Source organism: Orbicella franksi, chromosome 15 (genome assembly GCF_964199315.1).
Source record: "Orbicella franksi chromosome 15, jaOrbFran1.1, whole genome shotgun sequence".
Taxonomy (NCBI): Eukaryota; Metazoa; Cnidaria; class Anthozoa; order Scleractinia; family Merulinidae; genus Orbicella; species Orbicella franksi.
Window position 1 is genome coordinate 1,614,897 of NC_138159.1, and position 27,016 is coordinate 1,641,912.

The 27,016-nt window shown below is 39.4% G+C and overlaps 3 protein-coding genes and 3 long non-coding RNA genes across 9 annotated transcripts; 4 read left to right on the plus strand and 2 right to left on the minus strand.

The window, feature by feature from the left end:
- LOC145470171 (uncharacterized) lies at positions 1 to 5,536 on the plus strand. 3 transcript variants are annotated; one of them, XR_014042446.1, is made up of 4 exons: positions 1 to 71; positions 207 to 272; positions 1,818 to 2,024; positions 4,323 to 5,536. It is a non-coding gene; the product is annotated as an uncharacterized LOC145470171 (long non-coding RNA). The 3 variants fall into 3 exon arrangements; XR_014042445.1 differs by having other exon boundaries at positions 1,818 to 1,958; XR_014042444.1 differs by lacking the exon at positions 4,323 to 5,536 and having other exon boundaries at positions 1,818 to 2,486.
- Positions 5,537 to 5,841: 305 nt separating this feature from the next.
- Positions 5,842 to 9,276, plus strand: LOC145470172 (chelonianin-like). Of its 2 annotated transcripts, XM_081454001.1 has the most exons (5): positions 5,842 to 6,417; positions 6,554 to 6,619; positions 6,908 to 6,947; positions 7,318 to 7,452; positions 8,220 to 9,276. In XM_081454001.1, the coding sequence occupies exons 2-5, from the start codon at positions 6,563 to 6,565 to the stop codon at positions 8,234 to 8,236; spliced, it is 249 nt and encodes an 82-aa protein (XP_081310127.1). In that variant the 5' UTR covers positions 5,842 to 6,417; positions 6,554 to 6,562; the 3' UTR covers positions 8,237 to 9,276. The 2 variants fall into 2 exon arrangements, with proteins under 2 accessions (XP_081310127.1, XP_081310129.1); XM_081454003.1 differs by having other exon boundaries at positions 5,842 to 6,619.
- Positions 9,277 to 13,404: 4,128 nt separating this feature from the next.
- Positions 13,405 to 15,681, minus strand: LOC145469609 (uncharacterized). Its single transcript, XR_014042345.1, has 4 exons — positions 15,555 to 15,681; positions 14,977 to 15,007; positions 14,104 to 14,273; positions 13,405 to 13,458 (listed from the first exon to the last, which is right to left on the minus strand). It is a non-coding gene; the product is annotated as an uncharacterized LOC145469609 (long non-coding RNA).
- A 154-nt stretch (positions 15,682 to 15,835) lies between these two features.
- On the minus strand, positions 15,836 to 20,936 carry LOC145469668 (uncharacterized). The gene is made up of 6 exons (XM_081453423.1): positions 20,081 to 20,936; positions 19,541 to 19,601; positions 19,244 to 19,280; positions 18,211 to 18,351; positions 17,730 to 17,870; positions 15,836 to 16,630 (listed from the first exon to the last, which is right to left on the minus strand). Exons 2-6 carry the CDS (start codon positions 19,592 to 19,594, stop codon positions 16,620 to 16,622), a joined length of 384 nt encoding a protein of 127 aa, XP_081309549.1. The 5' UTR covers positions 19,595 to 19,601; positions 20,081 to 20,936; the 3' UTR covers positions 15,836 to 16,619.
- A 938-nt stretch (positions 20,937 to 21,874) lies between these two features.
- Positions 21,875 to 23,245, plus strand: LOC145470427 (uncharacterized). Its single transcript, XM_081454231.1, has one exon. The coding sequence runs from the start codon at positions 22,028 to 22,030 to the stop codon at positions 23,243 to 23,245; it is 1,218 nt and encodes a 405-aa protein (XP_081310357.1). The 5' UTR covers positions 21,875 to 22,027.
- Positions 23,246 to 23,766: 521 nt separating this feature from the next.
- Positions 23,767 to 26,078, plus strand: LOC145470235 (uncharacterized). Its single transcript, XR_014042460.1, has 3 exons — positions 23,767 to 24,334; positions 25,036 to 25,205; positions 25,850 to 26,078. It is a non-coding gene; the product is annotated as an uncharacterized LOC145470235 (long non-coding RNA).
- Positions 26,079 to 27,016: the final 938 nt, after the last annotated feature.

Here is a 27,016-nt window from a genome sequence, read left to right on the forward strand (position 1 = left end):
CTTGAATCTCATGTCGACAAACGAAAAACCTGGAATTTCACGATTTTCACTGAGATAATAGCAAAGAAAAGGTACGATGAACAGAGTTGCGAACAAACATAACAAGCCATGACTAAATAAAGTTTTTCTTTAAGTTTATAAGCTACTAAAAGTCCTTCCGACTTATGTTAAATTAATTTATTAATTATGTCTTCTACTTCTTGTAGACTCGAACCATGACGCGTTTTACGCTTATTGTTGTGTTGCTATCCATCGTGAGCACTTTCTGGGGTGTAAGTATACCTTGCTAATTTTCTTTTAGCGTAATTCAGTTATTTTAGCCAACATTTTACCTAATTCAGTTAATTGCGAAAATCCGTTTGCTTCAGAATAAGTTTATTACTTAATGCAAAATTTCATTCTAACCTAGTCTTTTCACTTAAGAATGATGTGTTGGGCCTCTCCCTCAAGAACGAAAGAGGTAACGATCAGGTGGCAAATTAAATTTTGCATGCTAGTTATATCACTATGGTAGTTATAGGCTTTTGATATCTGTTTTAAAGTACTTTCATATATTTATGTTTTTATTTTTGTATATATCCTATTATTGTGCATTCTATGTTAGGTAATAGCTTTATGGCTCCTATTGATAGCAGAGATGTTTTGTAAGCTCCCTGAAGGGACTACCCTGAAAATTTTAGAGTAGTTTTTTACTTTTAAATAAAGGTGTTTATCTATCATGTTAGTTACGAGATCAATTTTTCGCAATTCTGTGGTGATACACCTAGTTCGACGATATTTAATCTTACAAATCAATGTTTTACCAATGAAATGAAAAACTCGAATCCGAACTCTACAACGACTCAACGAAAACTGAACACAGACACGACTGATGGAATATTAATCAATGAAGGCGAAAATATAAGCATGCATTCAAATAGAATAGTTCACATTCGTCAGTCTTTTGTTCTGCCGTCCCAACAGACATAGAATTTAGAACCTCTCAGAGCTGGCATGATAATTCAATGATTCTAACCACACTACAGAACGCGATTCTGGTGCTTTTTAGGTGTTCACCCCTTCTATTGTATATGGAGCCCCCCCTGACTTGTTCCCTGTCTGCGGTGCGCCACTAGATCGGCGACCTACAATATTTTTTAGGGCTAGTTTAATTTTAAGACCTCACCATTTTCAATGTAAGCGTTATGAACGTTGGCGGGAACAATACCAAACACGGGAGGCAGTGTTTTGCCACATTTTTAGATATTTATTATCAGATAATATTTTTACAAAATAGGTGTTTAAAAATGTGTTTTAAAAAAACAAAGGAAATCGTGACCGTGACGGTGTTTGGATATCTGATCTTAATTAGCATAGAGTTTTACAATTTTAGCTCTCCGTTTTCTCCTTAGTTTTAGTTTTGATTGAGTAGATATATCAAACACTCAAGTGTTTGACCACATTTCCAAACACCTCGAACTTCGTCAAAAACACTCCGCTGCGCGTCGTATTTTCAACTCTCTTCTCGGTGTTTGGAAATGTGGTCAAACACGATCTTTCGTGTTTGATATACAAAGACGCTTCGACCTAACAACTTCAGTCTTCGTCGGCTTAAAAAGCTAACTGAAATTACTGGCTACCTAATGGTTTACTGTTAAGACAGCCAGAAATTTCAGTCAGCTTTTTAAACCGACGAAGACCGTCTTTGTATAAGTAGCTATAAACGTTGTTTTAACGTTTTAGTAGAGTCAGTGTCGAACATTGACAACTTCGAATGTATACTACTGATGTGAATCTCTGGCTGCAATTTTAGTAAATAACTAATTTTCGTTTAACAGTGATGCGGGATAAAAAGCCTGGTATGTGCCCTAAACCAATTGGTCCCGGAGAGTGTTTTGAACTGTGCAGTGGAGATAATGATTGTCCTGGGAAGTTGAAATGCTGCTTTGACGGTTGTGGCCGGTTTTGTATGTCACCAGGTATATCATAAAACATGGCGTGCTTTATTCAGTCTTCATACGCACAGACTAGTTTTTCTTGAAAAGGTTTGTAAATGATTCAGTAATACAGTTTCAATTCTGCACGCGCTTTAGTTTGAGCTCTTAAGAACGGCGCTCAGTAAAAACCAGGCATCCGGTGCCAGAAGTTTAACAATTGATCTCGGTTTTTTGGGCTTACATTCAATAGGTATCAGGGAGATAAGAAACCTAATGTAGTTTGTTCGCTCTAGAAGTCTAATGAGCGAAAAACGAAGGAAGTTGATTTTTCAACGCTTGGTTTTTTGACTGCCGTTGACGTTCTTGATTTGTTACGTGTGAGAATGAAAATGAGCTTGTTTTTTTTTTCTTTTTTTTTCCGTACACGAACTAAAAAAAACTGGGAAGGTCTGACGTTACCAGAAACTCCTAGTGCTTTCACCGGCTCCGATCTTTTATTCTCCAACAAAAGCCTTTGCAAAGGAAACGGCATGGGGCAAAGCTGGTCACTATATAACTATTAATTCCACATATTATCAGGAGCCATAATCGGGGACGGAGACCGTAAGTCTTGGGATCCGCGCGTACCTATGATATGGGACAATTTTTCTATTTTTAGAACAAATTGCGCCATCCTGACGTCATATACCCGCGCGGATCCACGCACATGTCCGGGGTTCTCGCGTGGATGTTGTCACGTTGCATGATCAAATGGTGAGAGTTGAGAGATTCTCTTGCGTATTTTTCACAGCGATGGCAGGGAATAAGGCAGGGACTAAGAACCAGGGCGCTTATATGTAGTTCTATGCTCTGAGCCAACGGAAAAGGTGGGTCTTTCAGGGTCGAAAACAAGACTTCAATCTCGCGCTGGGAATGAATAATAAGATCTGCTCGCGCTAGTTGTAAGCTTACGCGTATGTTTTTGCGTTTGTTCTGACTTAAGAATATAGCAAGAAAACTCTCTACTCTGGTATCGAGTTAATTTGTGAGTTTCTCGGACAATGGTTAATCATAACCAAAACCTGTTTTGATGGTTTCTTATTGTTTCTGCTTCTTTGGTGAGTTTGCAAAAGTTTTTGAAAGGAAAGTCTGACGCGTACAATTAGTTCATTTGCATACTGCAGCTCCTGCACTTTCAAGTCCGAGTCGGTTTTTCAATTGTCAGCAAATCTTGACAAAGATTTCTTTAGTTATCTTTTGTGCTGAGATGCTGCAACAAATTTCACGAACGCAAAAAAGGCTACTAACATCATGTGTGTTTCTTCAGCATAAGCATAGTGAAGTTTTACATTGCGAAAATGAAAATAGACAAGGAGTTTTGATATTTTAAACTCGATCAACAAAGTCGAAATCGTTATTCGAAGTTGATTAAAGAAAGCGTCATCGTAACTTTGCTGATTATTTCTGCTTTATTCGCATATTTTCAGCTTAGCTTTTAATATGTTCTCAAACATTTATCAATCTTAAACATATTTAAAACTATACAGTCATTGTTTGAGTTCGATGTACGTTTTCACACGAAAGTGCGGCGGAAGTACAATTTGTCATGTTTACTGACTGTACAAAAACAAAACATGCATCGGCGGGCGCTCTCATTCATCGACAACAGAAAATTTACTGGATTTTTACACGAATAAAACTGAGCAGTCTCTACGGACGTAAAGTTTTTGGGCCTTGATGAAACGTCAAGCGTTGCTCACAATTCAGGCGAAACTCCAACTAGCAATTATTTTGTTTTACCTTTCGGTCGTGATAGACTGGCAAATTCCTCGCAAGCGTGTGGCAAGTGGAGCTAGGAAACTATGAAGTCCTGAAGCTCTGCTATATCTCAACATATCCAGCTATTTTTTGCTGTGTAATGGAAAAACTGTTAATCTTCAACATATGTGAGATTTAAAGTGGAGTAATGTACAGCTCACGTAAAAGAAGCATCCGTCAGAACACAACTTGGTCAGCGATATATATCTAAGCTTAAAGCGGAACATACCTAAATTCGACACTGTCTTACTTCACTCAAACTGGAGCAGCTTACGACGAAAATACTTAAGCAAAATTCCAACAGACGTAAACGCGTTGAGTTGTGGGCCAAAAACACGAAAAATTTCAGGAATTTCGGACGCCATTTCTTCCGCGCGACATCCGCAAAAATCCTCGCAGCATGTACGCGCGTGTGCCTCCAGCGATGGGGCAATTTGTTCTAAAAATAGAATTATTGTCCCATATCATGGAGACAACCCCAATACTAGAAATGGCGCGCGCTTACGGTCTCCGTCCCCGATTATGGCTCCTGATATTATGTACAATCGCTATTTAGTTCGAGATTGATATTGACGTCGAAGCCTTAATATATTTCTCTTCTTTGATCAGTTTAGGGGTACTGACTGAGCAATACAGCTGCGCTTTGGATTGCCAAAGATGATAACATAACGAAGCCTTCATCAGTACCATGACTTGGATATTGCTGTTAATGATACTTGTCAAATCTACTGTGTTAGATAACTGAACATGAAAATATATAATAAAGTCTTTAAAGCACTCCTGGTCGCGGTTTGATCGAGTTCGATAATGGTTTCTGTGCAAGCTGCTGCGATTAATGCTAGCTCATTTTCCGATTTCGTTGACACGCCCCGATTCTTGGTCTTGATGAAGGCCAAGAATTGGGGCGTACAAGCCTCTGGGAATAATTGCCTCCAGATTATAGTTTCTTGCCTCAACGGAATAATTGGACTTTTGGTGGAAACCCGATGAGAAAAGAGCGTGTCTAACGTTAAACGACCATGTCTTTCGAAAGATCTTCGGGGTTAGTTGTTTAAGTATATAGATAAGGAAATAATAATCCGAGATTGTTCACTGTGTCGAAATTCAGACAACAGTTGGCTAAACTGGGAGCTATATTTTTCGTTAAGAACTATGCCATCATCAGACTAGAATATGCAGACAAAGGTAGCTCTTAGAGTCCAAAGAGTCGAAACAGTTTTAACAGTGAACCAATTCCATTTTGCTTTTACTTTGCTCGAAAATGAAGAAACCTGGTACGTTTGTAGGAAGACAAATAATTATTCGCACTGCATTGATCTTCCTTCGCGTCGCCTTAAAACCATACTGTTATTTTCCTGCTCCTCGATATAAGCTCCTCACAGGAAGTAGGTACGGCCACTTTCTGTTTTGTATGACGAATTTTATTATTTTAAAACATTGTTTCTCTTGCAAGATTAACTTGAGGACATTTATAACCGACTGATTTTTTGTGTAAAGAAAAATAACAGGTTATTCAGTCCCGAGGTCCGTAACAAATTCGATATTTTACTGCCCTCTTTGACAACTCTCCAAATAATGAATTTGATTACATCAACAAAAACGACATAATAACGGTATATGACTAGAACTGATTCTAGAGTTTGTATGAATAATGTTGGCTCAACTAATGCGCTCTTTGCCCTCAGAAAGGTACTATTTGCTTAAGAAAAAGAGAAAAATCCACGTGTGTCTATTCGCTCTGATGGTACATGAAGTAAGTTTTGGACTTTTTAAAAGATGAAGTCGCAACTGCAGCCTCAAACAAGGTTTACGCAAAGAATAGTGATGATGATAAGTTAATAAAGATGGTGAATTTTAAGCTCGGTAATGAAATGTGAAGGTGAAATTAATCAACATGACACGAGCGTGGGACAAAGAAAAATTCTGAGTCCCCGACAGGAATCGAACCCATGACCTCCCGAACACCGGGCGGGCGCTCTATCCACTGAGCTACGAGAACTCATGGAGAGCAAGGTCATTTAACTGAGTTCATATATGATAGGTGTCCTGCATACTGCTAGGATCAACGCTGTCGAATTCATCGTGAGTAGTGATAAGTTAATAAAGATGGTGAATTTTAATTCTAAATCGTCCTCGATATAAAAAATGTTCTGCATTGCCATGGCATGTTCAGTACAGATATTGACTGCATAAACTCTGAAAATAAATCTCGTGAAAACTGAGACTAATTGATTTCGAAGAAGAAAATCATTTCTCTTTGCCAGGTATCCTGTCAAGTCGTCTATCGTAAACTAAATTTTTGCCACTGTTGCTCATGAACACAAATTTCATATTAACAGAAATGCTTTACATTCATTTTAAGTAAACTCATTAAGTTTAATGGCAGCTGTAGTTCTAGCAACTTAAAGCTGTTTGTATATCTTAAAAAATGGGCCAAATCTCACAGCATATTAAAAACTTGGAATCTGTGTCCAATCGCGATGGTTTATGCACAGTAAGCAAACATAAAAAAGATCTATTAGCTAAAAAGTTGTAATATTAAACTTACGCCTCAGCTGTGTATTTATTCAGGCTATACTAATGCTTGCTTCCTTAACAGGACGCTTAGATACACTCTGCACGAAAGGCTTAAAAACTAAGAAAAACGTCTCGGTCCTTCAGTTTGAATCTCATCCCAATAGACACAGAATCCAGTGACGAAGTGGTAGGTTTTGGTGAACAGCCTTGGTACCCAAATATATTAACTGCAATACTCAAAGTAGCATTTTAATACATATATATCCATTGTTACATATCTTTTTGACCACAAAATTTGTATTCACATTTTCGGTTTCTTCTAGAATTGAGCCATGAAGCGCTTTACCGTTGCAGTTGTGCTGCTATCGATTGTTTGCACACTTTTGAGTGTAAGTATATACCTTACTAGTGCTGATTTTAGATTTCACGAGCTCAAATGTTCTGTGAGGCAACTTTTTCGTCATTTCAGAAATTTTTGCCAAAACGCGGAGCTCCACTTCATAGAGCATATGGGTAAACGTTGCAATTGAGAAAAAACTTATCATTGTCCTACAAAGGGGAAAATTTCAGACTTCGGTGCTAAATTCACCTCGTTAACTTAAGAAGACGCAATTTTATTATATTCATAACATTCAATCAAGTCCAACCAGGTTTTTTTCTTATTTTCCCTTCTGTAGGATGAAGCAACAGGCTCCACCCTTAGGAAAAAAAGAGACGGTAGATATCAAAATGACTTTAAAATTGTCCTTGGGGTTGAATTGCGATATTTTACATCACTGAGAAATAAAGGAAAAAGGTTTCCAACTGAACGAAAAGATTTGAATTACAATCTATTTTTTTATAATGCAACCCTTATACAGGCTGATGTATGTCTACTGGTGTTTAGTCAGATTTGGGGAGCAAATGCGCCAAATTATTTCCAAACTGAAGGTTGCTCACCTCAAATTTATAGTTTACTGAAATTAAAACAAACAATGATTTGCGAAAGGCAAGGATTAGAATACACGGCCACTGTTTTCTCATTCGCAAGTGTTAAAATAAGAAATTATCAGAGGGACTGATTGATTGAAGTGTTCCTCTCATGCAGTTGATCCGAAGGCACTAATGTGTCCAAGGCCAGACCGGGCTGGAATTTGTGTCACAGAATGCGGACCTGTTAACAAATGCAGTGTCGGTAAAGTATGCTGCTTCAATGGATGCGCATACACATGCGTTGATCCAGGTAATAACAGTTATTTTTTATGAGTAGTAATGGCTAAGCTATTGGCTGTTAACTCGATCATGATTGGTGAATGAAGAATAGGGTATAATCAAATCCCATACTCTAAAACAGCAGGCTATCTAAGAAGTTTTGTTTCCTACATGGCATCGTACTTTTGAGATCAGAATGCCTCCCGAAAACAAAAACACTCTTAAAAAGGCTAATCATAATCTCACAAATATGGCTTATCATGAACAGATAACCGTGAGTGAAGAGCTACCTGTTTGGTCCGTCACCTCAGACATAAAATTTACGCGCAAAAACAAATCGTCATTTGACCGCCTGTGTCCTTGAAAAGTAAATAAGTAGTCGCTTTGTCAAACCAGAATACTAAAGCCTGATATTTTATCTTGTTACATGGTGAAAATGGACCATGATGAAAAGAACAATTCTGCCGGAGTTCTTCTTCTTTTTCATTTTTCACGCTTATTTAATTTGCAAAAAGGATAATTCTGGGTTCTCCCCAGAGTGGTCTGAATTTTGCAATACGGCATCAATTTCAGTGAATTGCCTTTCTTAAACATTGCTCAAAAGTTTTTTTTCTTTTTTCACGCTTATTTACCTTGCAAATAAAAAAGAACCCGATCAATATTTCCCCAACAAGGACCTTGTACCAGTTTAATGACATAAATATAGTGTTTTCGCGTTCCCTTGGCCCCTATATGTGGCAACCTGACGCTTTTACTTCAATAATAAAATTATTTTTGGACGCTTGTTTCATCTTTCAGTTAGAAGGGGACGCTGAAGGGCCAGGTTACCGGAAGAACACATCAAAGTTCCTCATAATGAAGCTACAAATAAATATCAATAGAGGTTAAGAATAGTGGATAACAGCTGACACGAAATTTTGGTGAATTTAATCAACATTAAAAGTATCTGTGAAAATATGAAATAAACTCTGTGTGTAGCTGCCTTTCTTTCTCAAAGCCAGCAGTGGCTATGATCATTGGACTATTCGCACTGCCTACATAATTAGCCCGGTACGCGGGAAGAACTAAGTACTTCAAATTCCGGCGTGTTGGGCCTGCGCGTTAGTGGCATGATGCATTGCGGTCTTCCCGTCAAATATCACGTACGTTCTCATTCACCTCGTGGTCAGTTCGACGGAGTTCGGTGCAATTGCAATTACGTTTCGCCCCTCCCACCTCCCCTGTGGCGGTCAGCGTCGTTCCCTACAATTTACAAGCCCCTTGCCCTGGCAGTCGCTGTAGGGCTATTGTATGTGGTTAGAATATTTTAGGCACAAAGTGGTAGGCAGAAACGATTACGTACAGATTTGTTCACATTATGTTAACACACAGCTCAGTAATGTGCCATTTACGATTCCAAGGTGTTATTTGGTGAAGCAAATAGCTGTCACGGTCGTCTTGAAGTCTCAGCATATAAAACTGAGGAGATAATTTTCTATTTTCCTAAACGACATCAGTGAACGCAAAATGCGTTGGCGAAACTGTCAAACTATCTTAAGGGTGTGTCCATGAGAAAACCAGACAGAACCAGGCAAGAGGTGATACAGCTTAAATCATCGATTTCGCTTAAACTTGGCACGAATTTTGGGTTTGGTGAGTGAATTATTGCGGCAAAAAAATAGTTCAAAATATTTTATTCCCTTCAACTTAGGGGGACCCCCTGCAAAAATGGACAGTTGACACTAATTTATGCATATTTAATTAGCCATCTTTGGTTTAGTATTTCTACAACAAGAAAAACCATGAACGTATGAAAACGAAAACCACTGGATCGTGTTCTACAACTATCAGTCTAAAAGCAAAGATATTCATTTGAACTGAGAAATTTATTTCTCTCCGTGGCTTCATCTTAATGAAGGTGCATATTTCGTAGTGTTGAGTGTAGCCTTTAATTGTTGGCAAATATCTGAAATGGGCAAAACCAAATACACATTATTTGACATGGATAGTAAGTGAGAGCAATCAATAAAGTTCTCAAAGGTAAGGTAAGGTAAAGTCTGCATGCGAGCCAGTGGCCCATCAGGCCGGAGCTTATCCCGGTTTCTATAGCATGAAGCGACTAGGAGTATTTCAACTCCCCCCTGGATGGGATGCTAGTCCATCGCAGGGTTACCCCCAGCATTAAGTTCGCCGGTACCCATTTATACACCTGGGTGGAGAGAGGCACTGTGAGAGTAAAGTGTCTTGCCCAAGAACACAACACAATGTCCCCCGGCCAGGGCTCGAACCCGGACCGCTCGATCCGCAGACGAGCGCGCTAACCATGAGGCCACCGCGCCTCCCACACAAAGTTCTCAAAAGAGCCATAAAATGTTTGGGGACTTCAATATTTTTTCTGGCTGACGTACTATTTACACAGAACTTTACGATTTATCGCCATTTCATGAACATCCACTAAAACGCAAAAGCCGTTTCTCTGTCTTAAACTAACTCGAAATCAGCAAGAAATGTCTAGCTAAGCATTTTCCTATCGATTACGATTAAAAATTCGGCGAAAAGAAGCACTTGAGATACTTCCAAACGTTTTTGGAGCTATCTTTTGTGGTATTCTCATGATATCGATGTGAATACTGCAACAAACAAACAGGCGTAATTTGGGGCCATTTTGCTGCCCATTGGGACACCATTGACCTGTCTGTAGTTATCATCATTCCTTGTAGCCCCCAGTGGGGCATAGGGCCGCACTGTCTGTAGTGGTCGCCATAAAAACTGAAAGCATTGAGTGTTAAAAGCAAAGGTCCACAAAAATCAAACAAAATCAAATTTCTTCGGCAAGGCTGGAAAACTCAAGTCTTTTGCGTATAACTAGCCCCTGGCAAAAATGCAAACAGGCTTTATAGTTTTTTCCATGAAATAATTTTGTCTTTCGGAGAAAAAAAAAAACAACGTCATTTTCGATTTAACCGTCAGACTCAATTTAGCGAGTCCCAGTCAGGTTGAAAATTGATCATTTTCATTCGATTCGCATTTCGCAGCTGTTGAGCGTAGTAATACAACCAGCTTATTGCAGAACTATTCCTTGCCTAAAAAAGGCAGAATTTCAAGAATATTGGATTAATCTAATTATTTGGCGGTGTATCAATATATATAAAGTTTAGTTTAGGCAAATGATTAGGCACTCGTCAAAAAGTTATTCTTGATCGCTTTTCTCCGGGTTCTTTGATTTTCCTCTCTCCAACATCTCCAAGTTCCAACTTGACCAGGATGATGTGACTTCCTCTCAAACATTGTAATGGATGATAGTATAGGAAGGATGGAGACCAGAACTATGGTTTGATCTGTTTTGGTTTTTAAGCTTTTCATTGTTATTATTGTTGTGGCTGGTCGCCGGATGACTTGATTTTTTCATTTGTTGCCACGAATAATAATTAATTAATTAATTGTGTGCTAACTGTTCCATAAGGGTCAACTAATGATAATCGAGATAAAGTGTGCAAATAATGTAGAATTGCAATATACTTGAGAGTTTAATTTTATGTGCTTTTGTTTTGTAGCCATTTAGTGACTGACTTGGGGAAAGAACAAGGAGCTGCTTAATTTTCAAATACAATTTGTGGCTGATCATAAATATGAAAAAGCTCCACTTGCGGCACTTAATAAAATGTTGTCCTCATAAAATATAATATTTGAAAATCGGACTTTGGGAAATTGTCCTCCAAACATGAAAGTAAAAATTCGTCTTCTTAAACAATAACTGTATAATTGTATTGTGCAAAAAATTTTTAGCGGTCTCCACTCCCTACCCTACCAAGTCTCCGTTTGCGCTGGCATCCAGTTCTCGCGATTCTACTGATCCGCGTGCTGTTCAACGATCGCATCTCAAACTCATTAATAATTCATCAAGTTAAAACAAAGAAAATCGCAACTGTGAAGGAGATTTGTACACCCGGCCTTAATTAGCATAGATGTGAACGATTTTACCTCTCCGTGTTTTTGTTTCATTTGAGAAGATATATCAAACACTCGAAACAGTGTCTCATTGGTTATCCAAATACCTCGAATTTCGGCAAAAATACTCCGCTGCACGTCGTATTTTCAACTCTCTTCTCGGTGTTTGGATATCCCTATGAAACACCGTCTCTCGTGTTTGATATATTACATTAAGACACGAGAAAACAGCGTAGTCCGTATTACAAAATTCGAACCACTAAAGGAATCAATAAAAATTCTCCTCAGTTCCGTCGCGGACCAGTTTAGCCAGTGCTTTTGCTATTTTGTGAAAGGAAGCCAAACGTTAACGTCGTATTTGTAGAATGTCAAGAAGCCCTCGGCATGGTGACCGGTGGGATCTTCGTCAGACAAATAAGTCCCTCTTCACAATGGAATAACGGGCATGCCGCCGTACAAGGAAGGCTGCATTTTAAGGCCACTGAACACAAAGCAGGAGCTTGGTGTGCTGGACGAAATGATGTCAATCAATGGCTTCAAGTTGATCTGCGTAGCAAGCACATTGTAACACGAGTAGCAACTCAAGGAAGGAATAGTTATCCAAACCAGTGGGTAACCAAGTACAAACTGCAGCACAGTAACGATGGAATAAACTTCCCGTACTACAGAGAACAAGGACAAACTACAGACAAGGTAAGGTATACTGAATGAATCAAACTTTAGGTACTTGGTAACGTTAGTGTCACGCCATATTGCTGGACCTGCGTCACGCTGGAGTCATGTCATTTTACAGGAATGATTACCAAAACCAGTGGGTAACTATGTACAAGATGCAGTAAATTTGTAAACAACACTTGAGTACGGTCTGAATTTGTCTTTCCACTTGAAACGTGTGAAACAGGAAAAAAAAAATAAAGAATTAATAAATACGTGGTAAGGTAAAAGGTAAAAGGTAAAAGGTATCAGCCTTGCAGTTTATTGCTTAAAAGGTAAAGTCTGTATACGAGCCAAGTGGCCCATCAGGCCGGAGCTTATCCCGGTTTCAGTAGCATGAAGCGACTAGGAGTATTTCTACTCCCTCCTGGATGGGATGCCGGTCCATCACAGGGTCTCCCCAGCGTTAAGGTCGCCCGTAGAGAGGCACTGTGAGAGTAAAGTTTCTTGCCCAAGTGCACAACACAATGTCCCCAGCCCAGAGGCCCGTCTCTCGAAAGCCCCGAAACTTTTCGGGCCCGTAAAGCCATTTTTAGTTCATCTGTATCTAGAAACGGAGAAGTGTATACGCCTGAAACTTCTTGTATGAAGGGAACCTCTGTTCATATTAAGAATATGTGAATAAAACAGCTCTGTAATCGTAAGGTTAGAGATTTTGCTGTGGCTTTCCGGGTGCGAAAACTTTTCGGGACCTTCGAGAAACGGGCCCCTGGGCTCGAATTCGGACCGCTCGATCCGGACACGAGCGCACTAACCATTAGGCCACTGCACGTCCCATTAAGTCCACAAAATGGGGGGAGGGGAGGGGGGCGCTTATTCGAGGGGGGGAGGGCGCTAATTCGAGAATTTACGGTAGACCCTTACAAAAGACCAATCTGGGTGTGTTCACGCTTTATGTGACTCCCCTAAATACCAATCTAAAACAAACGCATAATTTAGAGTTAAGTTACTTTGGTGGCATAAATGTCATCGAATGCTTTCATCTGAGAAGAAATGTCAAAGATTTCGTTCCAGATCTATTTAAACCTTCGACACAGTATGACTGCGAATTGTTAGTTTCTTTTATTTCTGTCAAATGGAACCCTAAAAGATACCTTGGTGCGCAGAAACCACTTTCTGTTCTGAACACCTTGACTGAGACTAAAATCTTCAATTTTCCCCAGGTTAGGGCTTCAGTTAAAATGACACCAACATATTTGTAACATACACTTTTTTTTATTTCATTCATTTTAAACTCTCGTGTGTGCCTGTAAAATTACATGATAAATTTACGCATGTAATTAATGTTAAATGTTACAAGCTAAAGTTTTGTAGCGCTATCCATTTTCGCGCCAGTACATGACTTGGCTTCAATCTACGGCGATGAAACTGTTTAGTTACTAAACACAACGGGAGTCTGAAACAAAAGAAAGGACAAAGTTTATTAAGAAAGCCACTGTATTTCCTGTAGTTTCATTTTAGCTTACAGTCCAAGTGGATGTTAAGGAGCTAGGTAACGGCTTACGCATCTTGAAAACTTTAGCCTAAATTTTTTACGTTCGTTGTTTGAGATCGGTGTCAATAACAATAATAATAACAATAATAATAATAATTATATAATAATAATAATAGCTTTATTTAAGTGTCAAATGTATTTAGCGCTATTAAATGTGCTAACTGGGGACACTCATCCTTGTCTCTTTATGGTTTATTATTATCTCTTTGGTGTTTTTCCATCTTAGTAAGCTATTATTTTCAGGTTTCCTGCAATCAATTCTATGCGTGGCCAAAATAACTCAGAATACTCTGGCTGAGCTCTCTTAGGTGACTAAAATTTTCTTATTGATTAGCCTTTCGTCAGTACAGACTGATGTTGCATAGTGTTATCTGACTTCTAGCCTCCGATGTTTTTTCATTTTCCGTCTCTTATTCACTTCCTCACCCCAACCCCTCTCCCTTTCAGGACCACTTTGCTAAACGGGAGACAAAAGAGAAAAGAATGTTTATTCCATCGCGCTTAATTGTTTATCCCAAATAAAAACTTGCCCTCCCTGCCGAATACCTGCTGACTTTTGGTTTAACATCTCTGCTACTTTCGTCCCATTCCGGCATCCGGGCAACAGACAGCAAAGCGATCAGCTGGGTGAACGACGCATGTGAATCTTTCTGGACATTCCTGTCCCCCGCGCCCGCAGTAGATATTTGGAAGCGCGTCTTTGCACGGCTTAATGCCTAAAAGAGAGAGGTGCCACACCAGAGATAAACTAAATCATTACATAAAATAAATAAAATAAATAACTTGATTTAAGTGTCAAGTGTATTTAGCGGTGTTGAGCTAATTGGGGACACGGTAAACATGCAAATAACCAAATATTGCAAATAGAACATAAATTATTAAAACATGCCGACTGGTGGGAGGCCATTTGCGCAACGCGGTGGTGGATTTGAGCCGCGGGACTACGGAGAACAAATCCAGATAGCGGTAGGGCGGAGGATCTGAACTAGGGACCTCCAGATTTCAAATCCAGTGCCCTAAACCAGTTCACCATGCCGCCTCCCAATGAAGTTCATTATTAGTCCATTTACTATCTTTGAGAGATATTGTTTGTTGGGAAAAAAAGGCCTCAGTCTCGTTTTCAGCCACTCTCTCCTCATAGTCAAGCGCATGGCCTTTACAACTGGCCTAGATTTTTCAAGTTTGTGGTTTGAAATTCATGTCAATCTTTCCAAATCCTCGTTCTCTTTCCTTCAGCTTATGCCCATATTGCTCATTATCTGTTTTATTTTTGATCAAGATCAATTCAATGCCAGTGATAATAAACCAATGTTGACCATTATCATTACAACATTGGTCATGCACTCGGCCTGTCGGTGCAATGTTGATTTTCTTCATTATCAATTCAAGGAAAAGCTAAGATTGCTAGTATTTACTCACCGTCGCCTGGTCGTGCAGAGCATTTAGGAACCTGCAAAAATCATTTTGAAAATCAAAAAAAAAACATATCTCGAACAAACACTAGATTTTTGTGAAACTATTTTCTGTAGAAAGTATTTGAAGGGGTTTCCCTTCATATAGAAGGGTAAAGCTTCTGACCTCGGGGTAGAGCCCCCTGGGATAAAACTTTGTTGAGATATCCCCAGGGGTTCATACAGAAGGGTAAGGGTTTGGACCTCGGGGTAGAGCCCCCTGGGGTTTATACAGCAGCTCATGGTAGAACCCTCTCGTATAAAACTTTCTTGAGATATCCCCTGGGGTTCGTCGTTCGTAGTTCGTACCAATCATGTACCAATCATGCCCATTTCATTTCATTTTAGCTAACCATCATTTAATGCTTCGTGTAATTTTGATGTATTTAAGTTTTACTGGGTATTATTATTCAAGACAAACTGTTATTCAAGTCTGCTTTTTGTTCGAAGGTTATTTTGAACAGCGCAACAACAAGTGAGGTAGGGTGTGTGACGTGGCCCCTTAAATAAAATGAATTTTGTATCTAAGTATTTTTGGGTACTTACATTGCTCAGCAAAAAGCACAGCAGTAAAACCATCAATGTTGCATTCATGGTGTACGACTTCAACGCGTTATCTGTAAAACGGGAATTTGTATTGCTGGCGAGTTGATCAAAGAAACTTAGTGTTGTAGCGTCACTTTGAGAAAGTGAAATTAAACACTGTTTGCTTTGCGCTAATCAACTGTTAGCTTCTTCGTCATGCGTCATGACGTTTGACGTTTCAACTTTAAAATGAGAAAGTTCTCTTGATTCAGCTTAAAAAAACTGCCAATCTTATTGCAAGTGAAGTTTACTATACATAATGATGATTAACTTGCTCTCGGATTACTTAATTCAATGCTAAAAAAATATTCAAACTCAGAAAAACGGGTCTAAGACCGGAATCCAAGCTTCTGGGTAATTTTCTGCATTGAATTGTTGAAGGGATTAAACCCTGAACTATTTTAGTCTTATCTTTAACTCAGAACTCTGGGTTTAATTGTGACGAGAAACTGAACAACATTTTTTTTTCAAAATGACGCAACTATTATCCTACCTGACGAGAGCGATCGAAGAGCGAGTTGCCGGACGCGGTCGACCCATTTTTGGCGCCATATTAAAAGCTTGAAGACACAAAATGTTTCATATTTTTCACTTTTGATGTGGTTTTGGAATAAGAAATTCCTCTTTGTGAATATTCAATGCCGTCTCCCGTAAGAAGAGTTGCCCGACTTCAACGCCTTTCCTGCTAACATGCATTTGACGTCAGGACAGCACAGTTTTTCCTGCCTGCTGAATACTGAATGGTTGATTCAAATTTTAGGCACACCGGCCGTATGCAAGGACGTATTTTGTCACTAACTTTATTTATCACCATTCCAAGAGTTGGAGAGCGAGAGAAGACGTACTCTACTATGTGCTCTCGTTACTTGGCAGTTTTGATGTATCATGCTTGGAAATTTGATTTCCCATATTGTTATTAGGAAGCACATAAAACAAAGTGAGCTGTATTATTTTGCCACTATTTTATTCTGCAATGCCTTTAATATTTGAGATTAACGCAGCTACTTGTCGTTTGCCCCAAGTCAGTCACTTGATGGCTGCAAAAAAAAATCACACGTGAAATTAACCTATTAATATTACTACAGTTTTTCATTATTTGCACACTTTATCTCGATAATCACTTGTTGACCCTTCTGGAACAATTAGCACACGAACTAATTAATTAACTGTTATCAGCAGCTATTATCTATGGACAGCAAATGAGAAAATCAAGGTATCGACGAGCAACAATAATAATCATAATGAAAAGCTTAAATTTTAAGCATCAACGGACCAAACCATAGTATAACGTACTATAGTCTCGATTCTCTTTACAATATCATCGACTGATAGATAAAGCTAGAAAATTTAAGTTGAAAATATCAAAATGCGACAAAAAAAAAAAAACTTTTAAATAAAACAGTGCAAGTGAAGCAAATTTTTGATTGTGGAAACAGATAGCTTTTCAAGGAGCTACGTCACAATTTGGACGTCTTGAAAAGTTTAGCCTAGATGTTTTAAATTCGTCGTCTGTGATTCATGTTAATCGTCTCCATCCTCAACCATCCTTGTTCCTTTATGGTTTATTGTGATCTCTTTGGTGTTTTTCTATCTTAGTAAACTACTATTTTCAGGTTTCCTTCAATTTAAAGGTGATTTTGTGCGTGGCCAAAATAACTCAAAATAACGTGACTTAGCTCCTTTAAGCCCTGGTCAAACGGTGCATGACTGTTGGTGATATTTGTAGTACGCGTTTCCATGCACTGTGCAAACACCATTTGCACTGATAATTAATAGTAAATTAATGCAAATGGCAGCATAAAAGAATTTACCCGTGTTCCACTCCATCTCTCTACTCGAAAAGCTTAAGCGAAGAGGTTGGCGACCCACCCTCCTACCCAATGAGTAAGTCGGGCTTGATCTAGCTGTCCGCTTCTATTTTCGCCTGGTCTAGGGCTTGTCCCACGCCAGAACGATTCCCCATAATTTATTACCATGTCATTAATAACAGTACCCAGGGTAAAATATTATACTATGCATTCAGAAATCAGAACTTACTGAAATCCTTTGATATTAATCCCAACATAAATTCTTTATTTCGCACCACTTGAATTTGAAATTACACAATTCACGTGCACGTGGTTACCTTAAATTTACCCGGTTGGCACGTGTGTCCACACCCATTGAAGCAGCACAGTTTGCCAGCTGGACAGTCGAAGTGTCCGGAACAAGCTTCAACGCAAATGCCAATTGTCCCTGGTTTGAGCGGGGGACACTGTAGATTTACTAATGTCAGGCCTGCAATGCAAAGTATTGAAATCATTTCCACTGGGAGCGACACAAGATATGTTTTGTATTTTCTGAGGTTCTATTTGTCTGGAGAAAACGGTGTTAAATACAACGTCGAATACGAATAGCTCACGAAACTGATCTCGAGTTTATTATAATATTACTAAAAGCCATATTATTTCCATAAGGTACAAGCAATAGTTTGACTAATGCATTTTTGTTGCTTTTAGAATGATTTTGCGTACAGAATTTGATTGTTTCCTGCAAGATTTAATCACTAGTTTTTCACCCATCACGAACTTGATATCGACCAATCATATTTAAGTTAAAGGGTTAACAACTGTATTACCTGGTTTTTTAACGCACGTGAATCCACATCCATTGAAGCAGCATATTTGACCTTTCGGGCAATCATTCAATACCACAGAACAGCCAGCCTTTTTCCCGGCGTCACAGATGCCTACCACTGGTCGTGGACAACCTGGGGAAGCTACACCAAAAAAGCACTTAAATAAGAGCTATAATATGGACCAACGCCTAAATGCACATTTACAATTCACCGAATATTTTTCTTCTGGGCGTGTTGTCGTCTTCGTTCAAATTCTCTGACATAACTTAACGCTAATCCAGAGTTTTAACAAACTGTTTATTAATTTCGATTTCACAAAGACCCACTCGTCGAGATCGCTCTTTAACTCACTCCACTGCGATTCGCTACGATACAAATTAAAAATGAACAGTGAATATAACGCTAAAAGGAAATCTGGCGATACAATGTCTTTCATCGACATTTGCTCATTTGTGGATCGTCCTCTGTAATTTATACTTCTTTCGTAATCTTCTCGATATTATAACAACCTCGACACAACTCCGCTCCACTACAATCCATCAAATTCAAAATGTCCGTTCAATTTCCCTCTAGGCCGCCCCGCAAAGAAGTATGGGTATCTGGCAAGACCCAGGTCCCTAGACTAGGGATCAGGCCGGCCTTAGCAAATAATTCTAGTAGGGCGATTACTCTATTACAAACTCTTGATAATAGGTAGCCTGAATTTGACATCCAAATTTTCCTCCAATTTGATCATTGCAATCCTGAAAGCCTGCTAAACTGCGAATTTCAAATCATTTCTCATCCCTGGTGAATCAGCCACTGAAATATATCACTTTATATATCGTGATTTTGGTTTCTTTATTTTTAATTAATAAATGGTGGTCACCCAACTAGTTAAGCTTCATAGTTGTTTTGGGTGACCAGATGCTAAATGTATTTTTAATTAATATTGTATAATTAATTGCTTTTCTTTGGTTTGCAGTAGAAAGAAACCTTGTTGTTGTCGTTGATTTATTTTACTGATATCAACATTGATCTTTGTGATAATCACCTCGATAATTCCTCAGAGAGGAACTCGCCACTTCATCCTACGGGAGGAAAAGTAAAAAAATTAGTTGGAATTCATTAAACTGAGTGAAAAAGATACATTATAGATGGGTTTCTTCTAAAGTGAACGAAAACCAAAATCACCGAAATTTGCTGTCAGATATTCTAATTCTAAAGCCTTTAAATATTGTTATAAAAGTGAATTGAAACTACTTTTTTTATCATTTTCATAGAAAAAAAAATGCAAAATTAAGAATATATAGAGTAGGTTTTCCTGACTACGAATATGGTATATACTTACACTCCAAAGTGCACACGTAGACAGCAACGCCACAGTAAAGATTAGACACTTCATGGCTCAACTGTGCAAGAAACCGAAAACATGAAATACAGATGTAGTCTCCGGCCACACTGATGCGTTTTCGTTTGGAAATCCATACTTTTTGATGCGTTTTCACCTATCATGCAAACTAAAGCGACCAAAAACGCTGATGAAAACAGAGGCTTTTGAAAACGGTTTCTAAAGGAAACGCACCGTTTTGAAAATGTTTCTAGGGTGGACAGGCGAAAATGGAGGCTTTTGAAAACAGTCAGTCAGTCAGTCAGCGTTTTCCGGCGTGTTAGGCGGACGATAGGGGAAAACGCACCAAAAAGTATCCGTTTTCGAATGAATGAAAACGCGTCAGTGTGGGCCTATTGAAAAAAAAAACGCTAGTGTAGGCGAAATTATTTTCCTTCGTTCTGATTGCGACGAAAATGGATACTTTCAAAAACGCGTTAGTGTGGTCGAAGCCTTAATGTGGATGAAAGGAACATTCTGAGGTCAGACCTTCTTACATACCCCACTGCCACCTTTGAAAAAAAAAAATCGCAGCCAGGTTCTGGGTTGATCAAGACGAGAGAACAACCTCGGAGCTCTTCGTGCTGAGTTTTAGGTTCAGGAGGAATATTAGCATGGCCTGAACTAATACAGCTGATCTTAAGATAGCTGTAACACTATCCGAGGCTTTTAGAAGACTGACGGTGACAACCCTTCTTAGATACACATCCAAATTGGTAAATTGATATTGGTTTACACAATCTTATATATGTTATACTTGTGACCGTTCAATTTTAATGAGATAGGGGAGGCTGGTGGGATTTAGGCGTAGGGGGTGGGGCATGTTAAAAAATAGGGCTTCAAGGAGGAAAACAAAAAATATGCTTTTTAAGGGGCTTCACTCCAACTAATTATTATTTAGTGTAAGTGGGGAAGTACCGCGGAGATTAAACTGCATTTTGGTCGAAACGTTGCAAAGAAACCCTGACAAAGAACATGGCGATTTGATCCGCTTTGCTCTGATTAGATACCTATTTAGGTAGTTCGATAGTTTGGCCAACGCATTGCACTCACTAACTTCGTTTACGTAAATAGAAAATTATCCTCTTCAGTTCTAAATGCAGTGACTTCAAGACGACGGCTGTAGCTATTTTCTTGACCAAAGAAAACCTTGGAAACGTAAATGGCATATTACTGAGCTGTGCGTTAACATGATGTGAACAAATCTGTAATCGTTTCTGCCCACCATTGTTTGCCTTCAGTTAAGGGGGGTCTTTCTTAACTACAAATTGGTCATGACTTTGTTGCTAAGGAAGGTTTGTAGCCGTCATATTTTGAAAACCGGACCTCCTAAGGATAAGTTTTGTTGCACAGGTTTGTTCCATTGAGGAGTCCTGCAAAGTTTCAAATGATGGCCATATTTGACCAGTCACGTGACCACAATAGAAAAAACTTAAAAGGCTTCTAATACCGAAACTTTAAATTAGTGTCAACAGATTAAGAACATCCACGTGCTTAATGCTACGTATGGGTTTTATGAAACTCGCATTATGATAAAAGTTATGAGGTCATAAACACCCGTATTAACAGACTTTCTACAGTAGCTTTCCTTTTTTACGTGTTAACAGTAATTCCATACGTACGATTATATTTAACAAATAAAAATGCCTAAGCCGTGTATTACACTGTGATATAACACGACGGGCATTTGAGAACACTGACAAGGGAAATGTAGAAAACACGAGCCGCAGGCGAGTGTTTTCTACATTTCTCGAGTTTTCTTAAATGTCCGGAGTGTTTAATCACAGTGTAATACCCGGCTTAAACTTCTTCATTTGCTTTGTGATATAGAGGTAATGCGGCGAAAAACAATAAGACACGCTTTTTCTATGTTTTATATGCTGATTAAACATGGGTTTTTGACCAATCAAAGCGCGTGCAGGGTCCTATCTATATTATAAAGAAGGCTAAGGTATTTCTTATTCATAAGAAAAATCTGAACCCTTCTTTTCTTCGAAGTTTTAGGGATTTAAAATTTTAACGCGCGGTTTGGGACTGGCACTAGTTACGCACGCGAAATCTTTTTTTTTCAAAGCAAGCTTTCCCTGATAATGATAAAATTCACCATTTAGCACTGCAAAACGACAGGAAGAACGACAGCTACACACAGAAAGTTATACAGTTAATTTTATTGATTTTTCACACAGATGAAACATAGTTTTACAGACACGATGGGCCACAGCGTGAGGGAGGATCCTTGTGATGATAGATTGTACAAGAGCCTCCTTTGCTAAAAGCGGATGATAGTGTCCACCCAAGCACTATCATCCGCTTTTAGCAAAGGAGGCTCTTGTACAATCTATCATCACAAGGATCCTCCCTCACGCTGTGGCCCAGTCTCTTCGTCCGACCGGTTCTAGACTGGCACACCTGTACGGGTTGCCGAAAACACACAAGGAGAAATTAGCCATGCGACCAATCCTATCAGCGACTAATACGTATAATTATGCTCTGGCGAAATGGTTGGACAACAAGCTCAAACCGTTGTCGTTAAATCAGTACACAGTCACGGACATTTTCGATTTTGTGAACGAACTACCGCGAGACCTCAACATAACACCTGGTGACTTGCTGGTGTCCTATGATGTGTCCTCCTTGTTCACGAATGTACCTTTGGATGAAACCATTACGATTCTCGCAGACAGAGCCTTTAGAAACAACTGGTTTAATTCCGAGTATGATTTGAACATTTCAAAGCAAGACCTTATTGATCTTTTGGGTGTGGCCACCAGGGGGCAGCTTTTCCAATTTAATGGATCCCTGTATGAACAGATCGACGGAGTAGCGATGGGGTCCCCCCTTGGGCCCTTGCTAGCCAACGTATTCATGTCGTCTATTGAAGAGAAATTAGATGTCGAGGGCAAGCTGCCACCTTACTATCGTCGATATGTTGACGACACATTCACTGTGATGCCCGATTTGTCTACAGCTAGGGACTTTCTTAACACCCTCAACCACGCTCACCCCGCCATCAACTTCACTATGGAGGTCGAAAATGATGGAATGCTTCCCTTTCTCGGTACTCAACTCCTAAACAGAGCGCCTCGTATTGAAACTAAAGTGTTTGTGAAGCCAACAAACAGTGGTCTGCTTCTCCATTACCACAGTCATGTCGATAATAGGTACAAGCGCGGACTATTGACAGCTATGCTCGATCGCGCACATCGCCTGTCTTCGTCATGGTCCTACTTCACTGAGGAGTGCGAACGACTGAAGTCTGTTTTCTCTAAACTGAAATATCCCAAGCACCTTGTTGACTCCACTGTCAAAACCTTCCTAAATTTAAAGGTCGTTGGCCAGCCCTCATTACGGTCCAGATCTACGACAGAAAACACTACTCGGGTTGTCATACCCTTTAAAGACCAGGAGTCTGCTAATATCGTGAAGACACAGTTGAAAGATCTCAGTGTGAAGCTGCAGACCAGTGTTCAACCGGTGTTTACGAGCCGCAAGATTGCCCAGGAGTTCCCGACAAGCGAACCTAAGCCTCAGCTCATTGATCAACAATGCGTTGTGTATAACTTCAAGTGTGACCAGTGCGATGCTGGTTATGTCGGTTACGCCCGTGGCCATCTGTTCGTACGCGTTGATGGACATAGAAGCAAGACCTCGTCAGTAATTTTGTAAATATGTCTTATAGTGCCCTCGTTAGTTCACGTTTTCCTTTTTAGATGAAGAACCTCATATTGAAAATGTTACCGCTGGAATAGTGATATTTACGGATTATCTGTGTTTCTCTTCAAAAACTGTGCTTTCAGTTTAGTGTTGCGAATAGAGAATCATCACGTGACTATTAAGTTTTTTCGATGAGCAATGAAAGTACTGTTTCCGGTTATTTAGAATTCGACTTGTAAAGATATATATTCTTTTTTATCAGAGAGCGACATGCTTTTAATACCACTAGTTGTATATGTCTCCGAGGAACAGCAGCATTAACTAATTATTAAAAGTGTTTTTAGAGAGTAAATAATACGTGGTTTATGAGAGTTTTATCCAGTGACACCAACGCCGCGAAGACAAACGTGACCAAATTTCTCCTCGCAACATATTTTTTTTCGGAGGGCAAAGCTCGTCATGCCGCATGACGAGCTTTGCCCTCCGAAAAAAAATATACTTAGATACAAAATTCATTTTATTTAAGGGGCCACGTCAGACACCCTACCTCACTTGTTGTTGCGCTGTTCAAAATAACCTTCGAACAAAAAGCAGACTTGAATAACAGTTTGTCTTGAATAATAATACCCAGTAAAACTTAAATACATCAAAATTACACGAAGCATTAAATGATGGTTAGCTAAAGTTGAAAAGTAATAATAAGAGCTAAAAGGAAAAAGCAGTTTGGGTGAAATGGGCATGATTGGTACGAACTACGAACGACGAACCCCAGGGGATATCTCAAGAAAGTTTTATACGAGAGGGTTCTACCATGAGCTGCTGTATAAACCCCAGGGGGCTCTACCCCGAGGTCCAAACCCTTACCCTTCTGTATGAACCCCTGGGGATTTCTCAACAAAGTTTTATCCCAGGGGGCTCTACCCCGAGGTCAGAAGCTTTACCCTTCTATATGAAGGGAAACCCCTTCAAATACTTTCTACAGAAAATAGTTTCACAAAAATCTAGTTGCAGTTTTGTGTGTTTGTTCGAGATATGTTTTTTTTTTTTGATTTTCAAAATAATTTTTGCAGGTTCCTAAATGCTCTGCACGACCAGGCGACGGTGAGTAAATACTAACAATCTTAGCTTTTCCTTGAATTGATAATGAAGAAAATCAACATTGTACCGACAGGCCGAGTGCATGACCAATGTTGTAATGATGATGGTCAACATTGGTTTATTATCACTGGCATTGAATTGATCTTGATCAAAAATAAAACAGATAATGAGCAATATGGGCATAGGCTGAAAGAAAGAGAACGAGGATTTGGAAAGATTGACATGAATTTCAAACCACAAACTTGAAAAAACTAGGCCAGCCATAAAGGCCATGCGCTTGACTATGAGGAGAGGGTGGCTGAAAACGAGACTGAGGCCTTTTTTTCCCAACAAACAATATCTCTCAAAGATAGTAAATGGACTAATAATGACCTTCATAGGGAGGCGCATGGTGAACTGGTTTAGGGCGCTGGATTTGAAATCTGGGGGTCCCTAGTTCAGATCCTCCTCCCTACCGCTATCTGGATTTTACCTCCGTATTCCCATGGCTCAAATCCGCCACCGCGTTGTGCAAATGGCCTCCCACCAGTTGGCATGTTTTAATAATTAATGTTCTATTTGCAATATTTGGTTATTTACATGTTTACCGTGTCCCCAATTAGCTCAACACCGCTAAATACACTTGACATATCATTAAGTTATTTATGTTACTTATTTTATGTAATGATTTAGTTTATCTCTGGTGTGGCACCTCTCTCTTTTAGGCATTAAGCCGTGCAAAGACGCGCTTCCAAATATCTACTGCGGGCGCGGGGGACAGGAATGTCCAGAAAGATTCACATGCGTCGTTCACCCAGCTGATCGCTTTGCTATCTGTTGCCCGGATGCCGGAATGGGACGAAAGTAGCAGAGATGTTAAACCAAAAGTTAGCAGGTATTCGGCAGGGAGGGCAAGTTTTTATTTGGGATAAACAATTAGCGCGATGGAATAAACATTCTTTTCTCTTTTGTCTCCCGTTTAGCAAAGTGGTCCTGAGAGGCAGAGGGGTTGGGGTGAGGAAGTGAATAAGAGACGGAAAATGAAAATACATCGGAGGCTAGAAGTCAGATAACACTATGCAACATCAGTCTGTACTGACGAAAGGCTAATCAATAAGAAAATTTTAATCACCTAAGAGAGCTCAGTCAGAGTATTCTGATTTATTTTGGCCACGCATAGAATTGATTGCAGGAAACCTGAAAATAATAGCTTACTAAGATGGAAAAACATCAAAGAGATAATAATAAACCATAAAGAGACAAGGATGAGTGTCCCCAGTTAGCACATTTAATAGTGCTAAGTACGTTTGACACTTTTAAAATAAGGTTATTATTATTATTATATTATTATTATTATTGTTATTATTATTATTATTGACACCGATTTCAAACAACGAACGTAAAAAATTTAGGCTAAAGTTTTCAAGATGCGTAAGCCGTTACCTAGCTCCTTAACACCCACTTGGACTGTAAGCTAAAATGAAACTACAGGAATTACAGTGGCTTTCTTAATAAACTTTGTCCTTTCTTTTGTTTCAGACTCCCGTTGTGTTTAGTAACTGAACAGTTTCATTGCCGTTGATTGAAGCCAAGTCATGTACTGGCATGAAAATGGATAGCGCTACAAAACTTTAGCTTGTAACATTTAACATTAATTACATGTGTAAATTTATCATGTAATTTTATAGGCACACACGAGAGTTTAAAATGAATGAAATAAAAAAAAGTGTATGTTACAAATATGTTGGTGTCATTTTAACTGAAGCCCTAACCTGGGGAAAATTGAAGATTTTAGTCTCACTCAAGGTGTTCAGAACAGAAAGTGGTTTCTGCGCACCAAGGTATCTTTTAGGGTTGCATTTGACAGAAATAAAAGAAACTAACAATTCGCAGTCATACTGTGTCGAAGGTTTAAATAGATCTGGAACGAAATCTTTAACATCTCTTCTTAGATGAAAGCATTCGATGACATTTATGCCGCCAAGGTAACTTAACTCTAACTTATGCGTTTGTTTTAGATTGGTATTTAGGGGGTTCACATAAAGCGTGAACACACCCAGATTGGTCTTTTGTAAGGGTCTACCGTAAATCCTCGAATTAGCGCCCCCCTCGAATAAGCGCCCCCCTCCCCTCCCCCCATTTTGTGGACTTAATGGGAGGTGCAGTGGCCTAATGGTTAGTGCGCTCGTCTCCGGATCGAGCGGTCCGAATTCGAGCCCTGGGGCCCGTTTCTCGAAGGTCCCGAAAAGTTTTCGCACCCGGAAAGCCACGGCAAAGTCTTCAGCCTTACGATTACAGAGCTGTTTTATTCACATATTCTTATTATGAACAGAGGTTCCTTTCATACAAGACGTTTCAGGCTATACACTTCTCCGTTTTAGATACAGATGAACTAAAAATGTCTTTACGGGCCCGAAAAGTTTCGGGGCTTTCGAGAAACGGGCCTCTGGGCCGGGGACATTGTGTTGTGTACTTGGGCAAGAAACTTTACCCTCACAGTGCCTCTCTACGGGCGAACTTAATGCTGGGGGTAACCCTGCGATGGACTAGCATCCCATCCAGGGGGGAGTAGAAATACTCCTAGTCGCTTCATGCTACGGAAACCGGGATAAGCTCCGGCCTGATGGGCCACTTGGCTCGCATACAGACTTTACCTTTTACCCTACCTTGTATTTATTAATTCTTTATTTTTTCCCGTTTCACACG

Bases quoted from the DNA above. Each gene is read 5' to 3' on its own strand.
- LOC145470172 (XM_081454003.1), top strand. From the start codon at position 6,563: ATGAAGCGCTTTACCGTTGCAGTTGTGCTGCTATCGATTGTTTGCACA. The intron at 6,620-6,907 runs GTAAGTATATAC...TCCCTTCTGTAG, and splicing joins TTGTTTGCACACTTTTGAGT to GATGAAGCAACAGGCTCCAC. The intron at 6,948-7,317 runs GTAGATATCAAA...CCTCTCATGCAG, and splicing joins CCTTAGGAAAAAAAGAGACG to TTGATCCGAAGGCACTAATG.
- LOC145469668 (XM_081453423.1), bottom strand. From the start codon at position 19,594: ATGAAGTGTCTAATCTTTACTGTGGCGTTGCTGTCTACGTGTGCACTT. The intron at 18,352-19,243 runs GTGATTATCACA...TTTTTGGTGTAG, and splicing joins CTCTCTGAGGAATTATCGAG to CTTCCCCAGGTTGTCCACGA. The intron at 17,871-18,210 runs GTAATACAGTTG...TTTGCATTGCAG, and splicing joins CACGTGCGTTAAAAAACCAG to GCCTGACATTAGTAAATCTA.
- LOC145470427 (XM_081454231.1), top strand. From the start codon at position 22,028: ATGCGACCAATCCTATCAGCGACTAATACGTATAATTATGCTCTGGCG.